The 11144-nt window shown below is 41.5% G+C and overlaps 1 protein-coding gene across 1 annotated transcript; it reads right to left on the bottom strand.

Moving 5' to 3' along the window:
- Positions 1-3345: 3345 nt before the first annotated feature.
- zic2a (zic family member 2 (odd-paired homolog, Drosophila), a) lies at positions 3346-7436 on the bottom strand. Its single transcript, XM_005733792.2, has 3 exons — positions 5894-7436; positions 4552-4715; positions 3346-4358 (listed from the first exon to the last, which is right to left on the bottom strand). Exons 1-3 carry the CDS (start codon positions 6864-6866, stop codon positions 4164-4166), a joined length of 1332 nt encoding a protein of 443 aa, XP_005733849.1. The 5' UTR covers positions 6867-7436; the 3' UTR covers positions 3346-4163.
- Positions 7437-11144: the final 3708 nt, after the last annotated feature.

Consider the following 11144-nt stretch of genomic DNA (forward strand, 5'->3'; position numbering starts at 1 on the left):
AAAAAAAAAAAATCAAAGTCCATAAATAATAGAAACATATGGCATTGCTGAGGTGAAGATCTAAAGTAGCATTTATTTATTCATTCCACCCTTATCGATGGCTGTTAAACCTGTACAGGCTGAAACCTTTATTTTATAAGATTCTCTTATTACCTTTCGTCGGTCAGTGTGGAAAAAAAAAACCCTCACTAATCCACCCACTGCCCCTCAGTGCTCTGCATCATTACCGCGTTCATAATGTGCATCGTGACGTTTGATATCTCAAAGTAAACCGGATCCGTTTTATTTACCCTCACGCTGGCTGCCTGTCTGATCAGGGGAAGGTAAAACAGGTGTAGCTCTGTCCGCAGCCTTCGCTACAAATACATGGACAAAATGCTCGACATTAAACTAAAACAAACAAAAAAACAAGCAAGCAAAGGGTGCCATGAATATGAATTATGAATGACAAAGAACAATAATTTATGCTGTGGTAATAACCGATGGGCCTGCTGTTACTTTAATTTTTTATTTATTTCGTTTTTCCCCCCACAAGACCTCTAACCAGAAATAAACACACACACACAGCCACACGTGTTACAATAAAGCACCTTCACGTACATATTTATACTGGCTGAAAGCAAACCGTGGACACTTAGCGTGTATTAGAGAGAGAGAGAGAGAGAGAGAGAGAGAGAGAGAGAGAGAGAGAGAGAGAGAGAGCGCGCGCACCTGAAATCACCAATGAACGACGCGTCTCATGTGTTGCTGTGGTTGCAAACCCAACAAACTACAGCAGCTCAAGACACGCGCGTTACGACTTGGTTTAATTCCCAGGAGGCCCACGGTCCCATCCAGAGCTGCCTCCCTCTGTTACTCAAACTTCAAACCAGCTCCAGTCAGCAGATTCCCTATTAGCTCACATCTTGAACTGCAACTCCGGTGCAGCTGAATTGAGATATTCTCGAGTCAAACGCTGTACCTAATAGTTGTTTGCCGTAAACACGTCCCTAATTATGACCGAGGACATCATTCACAATTCCCTAACTGAGTGTAATACTATCCCCATTCTCCCTGAGAAATGACAAATAAAGTTGGGTGCAATAGTATCCTAAGTAGCATAATAAAGGCGAAAAATACACATGCCATTTTTTTTTCCTATTTCGTTATCTACTGTATTCTATAAATGCGCAATACGCTGTCTGTTAAAGAAGCCATTATTTAAAGTAGCCTATAATGTGAGTGAAACCTGTTGTTTCCAAGCTGATTTTATTTTACTGACATGTTGGTCGCAAAGGCGACGATGGTCTAGCAATCAGGGTCTCAGTAGCAGTTTAAAATCCAATTTGTATTCTCCATCTCGGAAATTAAACATCACCCCCAAATAGTCGTCCAATTTTTATTTATTTATTTTAATTTTTGCATTTTTTAATGCATATTAACAGGTTTCACCTCTGCTGTCCGCATATAGTCTGACCGCAAAAGTGACACTTTGTCAAAGTCAAAGTAAACCTTTTTGTCATCTCTGTTATATACAGTACAGTAACTATAAAGAGAGACGAGACGACGCATAACACGTTGTGGAGTGAAACATCACAAGACTTTAACAGACCTATATGTAAGGGCCCTAGTGAGGCAAGTCGAGTGTGCCTTTACAGTATACACTACAGTATTATCCTAACAGAACACAATGTAGCCTACAAAGAGATGTGAGAAGGGAAAAAAACCCGCTTCCTTCTCTGCGGATCAATATCAGCACAGCAGGAGCCGAACAGGAACCGACATCGACACACTGTGTGGAGCTGACCTTTCCCACTCCCCACAGGTCATACCTTCCTCATGCGAGGAGGTCACCGGGCCAGCCACTAAAAAGGCCATTAGGAGGTGATTTCAAGTGCTAAATACTGTGAAAAAAATCCACAACTAATAATTCTTTCGTCCATCTCTGCCACAATGATAAAACAGCACCAAATTCAAGTTTGCGCTCTTGATTGGCACATAATCCAAGTATGTGAGGCGGAAAGGAGTCTAACAAAACTCAGATGTATTAAAGAATTGTAAAAGTGAGCGAGACAAAGAGAGAGGAGGGGGTGGGGAGAAATAAAAACATATTTTTATAAGGTTCTAACAGCTTTTAGTTAATATTGTCTGGTCGTAATCAGCCTGACTTCCCGGAGGATCCACAATCTTTTCATTAACCACATCACTCCGAGAGCCAAGAAACGTGAGCACTAACTCAGTGTTTGCTAACAGCTCAAGAAGACAGAGTGCCACTTGCTGCTACAGCGGTCTGGAAAAGATAACGAGTCCCACTTCGCGTTTTTCTTTGCTCAACATCCATGAAGCACGACTCATGTAAAAATAATGACAGCAGCTCGTTCTGGTAAGCATGCGCAATACAGCAGAGGCCGGCGTCTCTCAAAGCGTCACGCCACTAGACAAGCACTTGTCGTGGCCTCAGACGGTGACATTTAGCCCTTGGGGTGTAAACAGGCTGCAAGGTGACACTGATATTAATCTGAGTCGTTAAGTTTAACAGCAGCAACACAAACCTTCACATCCGAGCACTAAAAACCATCTATATTAATAGCAGGACTACGGGAAACACATGGTCATCCCCAAGAACAGGCTGAAACCAGAGCACCAAGATGAGCTCCCAGAAAACAACTAAAGCTGTGTCAAGTTCAAGTTCACGGCTGCTTCACGGCTGCACTAAACTCCTGTCCAGTGAAGTGTCCAGCGTGGGGGGAGGGAGGGTGGGTTATATTTACAGTTTCTATTTTCAAATAAAAATCCCCGCACCTGGTTTGGGAATTTTTTTAAAAGGGATAAGACAATGATGTACGGAGAAGAAAAGCTTTTGCTCCCCCCACACGCCTGCGCGAACCGTACAGCTTTCGCACGCATTTTGTTGCGTTCACGTGCGCAGAAGTTAAATTGCGTAGTTTGCTTTGTTTTCCTCTTTAATTAAAATAAAACTAATGTACGAATTGAAGCATTCTTTTTTTAAAAAGTTAGAAATTAAATTCATTATTTCAAATAGTTTGGCTTTCAGAAAATTCAGACTGTGTGCGCACACAGGCCACTTTTAATTCCGGGACTTCTTATTTATCTCCACAGCCCCATTGTCTTAAGGGCCTGACAGCATGATTTCCACGATGCCTTTTCCTCACCGAAAAGAAAAGAGTTGACAGCATGGACATTTAGAAGGGAGATAATGACTAGTTTAGAAAAAAAAATAAAAAATTGTGAAGTCATAAAACTTCTCTGACCCATTCCAAACCAGACTAAATCCCAAACTGCGTGTAACTCACTACAAACTGCACCAAGCACCCAGCAGCGTAAAAAGGAGGAAAGGCAAAAGGGTATTTAGCACTTGCAACACCTTTTATTATATTTGTATGCAGTAAAATTCTTATCACAATAAGGAAGAAAACACCTCTTAAAACTTTGAACAAAAGCACATAACGAAACAACTGCCCATGTTTAGCTCGTAATTGTACATATTTATAGTAAAGAAACATTCTTTATAAATACTGTTTCATCTGTAGCAAGTAAATACCATAATTTAATTACAAATGGATAAATATGGCAGCTGATATTTACAAAAGGAAGGGTGTAGTTACAGGAAAGAAAAAAAATCGAACGGCACAACGTTTATTGTCCTCACAATCTTCCAGATAGTGTTTCACAATTCCAATTTGCAAAGCACAAAACATCACAAGTTAAGCCCAGCAAACTAAAATATACATTCACAAGCATAATATTGTGGTCTGTTTGAGTTAAATGTTAACTTTGGCACTCTTTCCAGTTTATAGATGTTTAGTATAGTACAATCAATTTGCCTTAGGATCACAATATTCAACATTATAGTACAATTTTATTGTAATGTGTGCACTAAAAGGTCCAGTTAAGAGAAATAGCTACCATTGAAGGAACATCAACACACCAAAGACAGACGAACTATCACAACCAAATGGAATTTGGGCTTTTAGTGATTATTTACATTATATGAAATACACCTCAAATATTATACATATTTTTCCTCTGTTGGTAATCATCATCTTCCCTGGTAAATCCAAAATAATAAGATTAAAAAATAAAGAAGTGTTCGTGTGCCTCCTGTGTGCACATGTCCCAAAACTCAGTGAAACGAGTGTGTGTTGCTTCATTTCAGCGTAGTCCTAAACATACCATTCACTGAAATTGGAGGACAGGCCACTGTGGTTGGTGGTGTTGTGCACAGCTGAGGCTGGGGAAAGGGTGGTGTTGCTTTGAGTCTCCGTGGTGGGTGACACCAGCCCTGGAGGTGTGGATGATTCGTAACCAGAGCTGGCTGCTGGTGATGAGTCTGACGCTGGTGGAGAGGATTCGTGGACCTAAAAAAAAAAGAAATAAGAAAAAAGAAAAGAAAAAAAATACATATTTATTTTCTGATTTACACGTTAAACAAAAAAAAAACATAAAAAACCCCACACACCATAAATTCTAAAAACCACCTGGTATTAGACTGTACAAAAATATTTAAAAAAAATAGAAGAACACACACACTTCCCTCAACGCCTTACTTACCTTCATGTGTTTTCGTAGAGAGCTGGGATGTGTGTAAGACTTGTCGCACATTTTGCAGAGATATGGCTTGTCCGACGTGTGAACGTGCATGTGTTTCTTTCGGTCGCTGCTGTTTGCAAATCTTCTGTCGCATCCCTCAAACTCACACTGGAACGGTTTCTCTCCTGCAAGAAAGAAATAAAGAAAAGAAAAGATGTTTTTGAGACTGCCTCAGGCTGAAGTGTGTAACAACAAGAGCTTGTGCAGAACCAGTCTGTTGTAAAAGTTGAGTGCAGAGTATTGCTGATGCCATCCATTAAAAAAATGTAAATAAAACGCAGGGTTAAAAGCAACACGTTTAGCCGTAACAATTGTGACAAAGTTTCAAGCGTCTTTTAAAACGAAGTGGGGGTGCTGCAACGTCTTATTTAGCCTAAATAATGCGCATAGTGATTGGAAGGGGGTGGGAGAAAGACGACGAGGCCGTCCTCAGTAGGCCTGCAGAAGGCATATCATTTGCCGGGAGACAATAAAAATCTAATTAGCACGTGGCCAATTTCATGGCACGGCACCGTAATGTATTTCCTAGAAAATAAGTCAAAATGTGAGAGGCTGGTAATGGCCCTGTCTAGCACCTCAACACATATGAGAGAGGCGCATGGGAAAACAAAAGGCATTCCTGGCAGCATTGCTGCTACTGTGCTCGGCTAAATCTACACACAACCCCCGAGCAAACACCAAGTGCAAATCGTTTCAGAGCTAAATACAAATATTTAATAAGGACACAAGGAGAAAAACCTATATGGAAAAGGGTGGATGAGGTTGAGGAGACGCGAAATACACACATACATACACGCAGAGAGTATCATGAATGAGCTGGTGTGATTTTACTACGAGGCTGGCTGCTCTAGGACGCACGCAACGCGCTCTCTCTATTCCCTTTGACCCATTTCTAAAGTTTAGCCTGAACATTAAATCTCCCAGAGAGCCAACTAAACTGCCTTCTGTGCGTTTTTAAAGCACCAGAAGAAGAGTTCGAACGGGCCCAGAGTAGCCGTGTAACGAAGAAATAAAGTATCCCCACCATTTTAAACGCATTTGTTCTCTCTTCTCTTCTCCCCCCCTCTCTCCCTCTCTGCCCTGGATGTGATCCTGGAATACTACTTTAGCAGCCTAAAATACCCGCTGGTAATTAGATCTTAATGTGTGTTTGTCTTGGCAAGACACGCATTTACAACAGCGAAATAAATCCTCGGGTACGCTCGGTGACAGCACCCACACCGGGCTTACTATTTAAATAAAACAATTTTATATCAAATAAAGCTTGCGCGATCGTTATTATTTGCATTATTATTTTAATTACCTGTATGCGTCCTCTTGTGTATCTTCAAGTTTTCCGACCGTGCGAAGACCTTCCCGCAGCCAGGGAAGGGGCAGGGGAAAGGCTTTTCTCCAGTGTGCACCCGAATGTGGTTGACCAGTTTGTATTTTGCCTTGAACGGTTTGCTCTCCCGGGAGCAATCCTCCCAGAAGCAGATGTGGTTGGTCTGCTCCGGACCACCGACGTGCTCCACTGAGACGTGAGTGACCAACTCGTGCATGGTGCTAAAAGTTTTATTGCAACACTTTTTGGGGTTGCTGAGCTGCTCGGGGTCGATCCACTTGCAGATGAGCTCCTGCTTGATGCACTGCTGCCTCATGTAACGGAAAAAGGCACCGGGGTGGTGGTGGGCTGCCATGTTCATCCCCATGTTCATATTCATGGAGCCGTACTGGTTGTGGAGCTGCGCGGCCGAATACGGGTCGGTCCTCGGACTGGAAACCTGGTGGTATTGGTCGGAGCGTCCGAAAACTTCGCCGGGTAGTCCAAGCCTCATTTGCCCATTCAGGACGTTCGGGGATCCGTGGGACCCATGCTGGTCGTGGATCCCGGGGAACAGAATGTGGCCTTGAGTGTCTGTGTGGGAGTGATGAAGGGATCCCGCCGTGGGGCCAAAAATAGTGTGTTGGCTACTCGCCGGAGAGGATTCTCCGAAGCCGCGACTACGAAAGAGAAAGTCCCTGGTGGAGTTGAAAGGGGAGCTTGCATACGAGGTGACATGGGCGGCGTGAGCCCCCAGAGCCGCTGCGGGGTAGCCCGGCGCCTGGGTGGTGAAGGCAGAGCTCTGTCCTGGGGAGAGATCATGGTTCAGCTTAAACGCACCCATGTGTGCAGAGTCAACAAAGCTATTCTGTGCCAAACTCAAGTCTCTCTCCTGCATCTCGCTGGCTGAGTGATGCCTGGCAAACGAGCCCACTCCGAGTCCTGGGAACTGGTGACCAGCATCCAGTAGCATTATGTCTTCAAAGCGATTTCTTTTTTTTCTTCTTTTTTTTAATATAAAACACCAGCACAGAGCTCGAAGCTACAGCAAATTAGTAAAAGAAGAAGACAGAAAAATCAAATCTCGGTGCTGGCACGCGACGATTGAACTTCCAGCCTTGGAAACAACATATCAGGCGTGTTTCAAAGCGCTGCTCCGCTCAAGAGTTGAAAAAAAGAAAAGAAAAGAAAAATTTAAAAAATTTAAAAAAAAAAATAAAAGAGGGAATCTCGGCTTATCGAACACTGAATTTACTTCTAGTTTACTTGTGACTTAAAAATCCAAGAGTTTCCTCGTGTCCTCTTCTCTTGACTACGGCAGTTTTTTTGTTTTGTTTTGGGTTTTTTTGCGTTAAAATCGACTCGAAGAATTAAATAATTATCGTACTAGGTGCCTTCTGCATACAGCAGAGAGACAGTAGCTGGGGCATCTCAAAAAACGCCGTTCCCAAACGCGCACGTATTTATTTCTCTGGCTTTGCCCGTGTTTATCGCGGAGGGTCCCTGTTTCTCCGTGGACTGGCTCTACCTCCTCTTCCGCCCCCTTTAACTGGAGAGCGTTCATTCATTCCTCGCAGTCTCATTGGCCGCCGCGCCTCATCAATCCCAGGTGCCCCTCCAATAGCAGGTAGCGCTTTGGCGACTTAATAGCGCAACGCCATTTTCCACTAATAATTACCGCCTACTTTTAGGAGAAGATTTGGGAGGTGTGCGGGCGAAAGGATCACGACAAGAGAGAGGAGAGCTGTTTTTGTTGTTTATATTCTGAGGGAAGTTGTAGTATGAAGGATACAAACACAGCATTTGATGAGAAATAGTGAAGATTGTAAAAAGTAAGAGTTGACATAATGGATTAAGGTATTGATTAGGTAGTTTTGTAGATGTGACGTAAGTGGTCTGTGTTTTACTGTATCCCTGTTTTTAAAAAGCGCTGATGTTGTATTTAATTTACAGAAACTGACATCAAAAATAAATTGTCAATTAACCACAACGCTATACAGTCATATCATCTCAGTGAAGGCAAAAAAAACCATCTATCCATCCTTACCAGAAAAAAATAAATAAAGTTCGAGTCACTTAATTCATGACAGCTGAAAAAGCATGTGTGGCTCCATATGGAGTCCAGTGGTTTTCCACTGGTTGTACAACCACAACTGGGCCTTTAGTGGTTCTCCAGGTCTCACCCGGGCAGCCGTCAGTGGTGGCTGACGGTTTCTTTAGTGGTTGTATATGTCGCTAGTTCTGCTTCGTTGGTGGTTCTCACTTTACCACACCAATTAAGTTACATGTTACAGCGGTGAACTGGGCTAAGGTGAAAGTTAACCCTTAGTGACCTATAAGGTAGAGGTTGTGTTGAACTGTCAGTGACGCATTTTCGACCATAAAGTAGGATGTGTTGATAGTGACATATGGTGTGTTTTTGTAAGAAAAAAAAAGTCGATTTTTTTGCCCCACGTTAGCACAGTAATGTCTACATTGGATTTCTTGTTCTTCTTTCATTTTCCCCCTTTTTGGTGTCCCACGCAGCCAGACAGATAGAAGTCAAATACTCCAAAATACTTCTGTGAATTATTTACTGACACCTTCCCACAACAAACACACACTGAATCTGTAGCCACATAAATACACAGGCCGTGCACCAAAGCTGCTTATTCACATGCAAGTCAAAGGAAGTTTACTTACATTTTCACCCCCCAAAAATATCCCACAAGCTCTGCGGTTCCGTCACACAACACAGCTTTCTGCCTGTCTCAGCTTCTCCGGTGCACTCTAGACGACAAATAATGGTGAAGACCAGGGAAACGTTTTAAAAACTTTTTTTTTTTTTTTAATTGTGTCTCCTAGCTCTGAGTGGGACAGGCTGAGCGTTGTATGCCATTCTTCCAAGTCTATTTCAACTCGCACCACAGGAAACGCAGGAGCTGATCCAAGTTCAAAGTCACGTCTGCCGACCCCTATAAGAAGTTCTTTATTTCTCTGAAGAAAAAAAACACACAAAAACCTTCCCCAGATAGGGGAAAGGAGAAAGAAAATTTTGAGAAAAAAAATCAATCATCAAGAGGCTGTGGGTTTTCCCTTCTGCCTGGAAAAGAAAAAGCCTCCAACCTATTCAAAATCCCCCACAGACTAGTATTTCAACAGGTTTTAGAAGTACCAATACTCGCTATGCTCACACACGTAACAAATAAATCACGTGAAATATTACACACACAATCTACAGTTACAGCTGACAAAAATACAAAAAAAAGAAAAAGCCATCTGACGGGTTTATAACATTAAACCCAACAATCCCGATCGCGCAAGGGGCGCTCTGCCCGTGTGTTATAATGGATGCCAAAGGCATATTTCTCCTCTCCGTTGTCTGACAGTATCAATATGTTGACACATTGCAAGGTTACTTGTGTGGCTTGCTTGACCTTGTGTTTCATGCATGTTTGACCTCTGACCTGTTAAGACCACATATGTTGCCCTCTTGACTCCTTTTGGTAAAATAACCCTGTTTATGACAAAGCGTCTTTGTTTTAGAGGGAGCGAGAGAGAAAGAGCGAGCGAGAGAGAGAGAATAAGAGAGAGCGAGAGAGCAGTAAGACGCCCCCCTCTTCTGTCTGAGGCATCGACAGCTTTGGGTTATTTGGAAACTATAAGTAAATAAAAATTAACCCATTCCTACACCGATTCAACAAATCCCAAACTCCATTTATTTATTACTTTTTAAAATGTATTTCCTTTTAATCATTTTATAATAGGATTCATGTTAGAAATGGGGAAACTACGTGCCAGTGACCAGGATATGTAATGTCCTTAAATTGCCACGATCAAAGCAAAATATTTATAGCCAACTAGCAACCAGTGCTTTACCACCAAAGTGAGACATTTGTTTTATGAATTTCTAAGTGTGTAAATTATATTAAACCCAATGTGCTGCTTAATGTGGTGAGCGTAAATCAGGGGCCCTTGGAGAAATCATAAACAATGCACTCACTACTCTCCTGTGTTTTATGGATTTCCAGAAGCTCTCTTTGGAGAAGGGAATAATTTATTTATTTAATAAAGAGCACAGTCGGTATACACACGTGGTCGTGGGTGGATGTTTTTGTGTGTGTGAATTTACAATTCCCATAAAAATACATTTGACACAACAAGCGACAATAATATGGGTGCCTATAACTGCTAATCTTGAAAAGTCTCTTTCTCTCTCACACACACACACACACACACACATATATATATATACTTAATGTCACTGCAGCGCCCTATTTGTACGTATGAAAGGTCTTAAAGCAAAACCTTCAGTTGCTGATTATCAAGCTCATAAATCAGTTCAGCAGGGGGGCACGTGCAACAGGACCATAACGTGTAGAGGTTTTCCTCCAACATAATGAAAATCAATTACAAAACTTCAGTGTCCGTGGGGAAGAAAAATGCACTGCTTAATAAATATTTTAGATTCTCCCTATTTTCAAAGTCGGCTTCTTTTTTGTTTAAGGTGTACAATAAAACTCCTGACACAACTAGCTGACATGCTGATTTGCGGTTTGAGGCGAGACATCACAATTCGATTGGAAAGGTGAATTAAGACATATCAGTGATGGATACACGTACTGCTGTCAGCAGGGGTTACACCGTCACGCCATAATCTGTCATATGAAGTAAACTTAAATACAGCTGAAATGTCTGCCAACCTAAGTCATAACCAATATTTTTTTTTTTTAAAGCTGGTAAAAAAATAAAGAGCTGGTGAAATGAACTGAGGAGAAGGGTGTAAAAATAAATACATTAAAAATAAGTGTTGCCTTTGCAGTTCGCTAAAATAAAACGAAAGGTTAGGCTCTACTCTTGTCCTAGTGTGCTGCTGGACCTTAACACCTCAAGCAAAAAAAAAAACAAACCTGGCTTACATTTTCTATTTATAAATTTTTTATTTTTAATAATTGTAATAGTTTTTGTAGTTTTTTCCCATCTTTTGTGTGTGGTGGGTGGGGTAAGATGTGTGAACATAAATATATATTTTTTTAATCTTCAACATTAAAATTAAACGACTGCCTGTAAACACAAAGTTATTTCATATTAATCAATATATGGGGGAAATCGGTCATGTGTATATAACACTGAGTACTTAAACAGTTTTATGCATTAATGTTTAATTGTATTTGTGTTTTACTTGAAATTAAGATTTGCATAACTTCCACTTATCAGGAACGTGGGGCGTCCACTCTTGTATTTTGTGACAAATTATACTACGTCTTTGTAC

The sequence above is a fragment of the Pundamilia nyererei genome, unplaced genomic scaffold (assembly GCF_000239375.1).
Source record: "Pundamilia nyererei isolate P.nyererei 1_Seehausen unplaced genomic scaffold, PunNye1.0 scaffold00055, whole genome shotgun sequence".
Classification (NCBI taxonomy): domain Eukaryota; kingdom Metazoa; phylum Chordata; class Actinopteri; order Cichliformes; family Cichlidae; genus Pundamilia; species Pundamilia nyererei.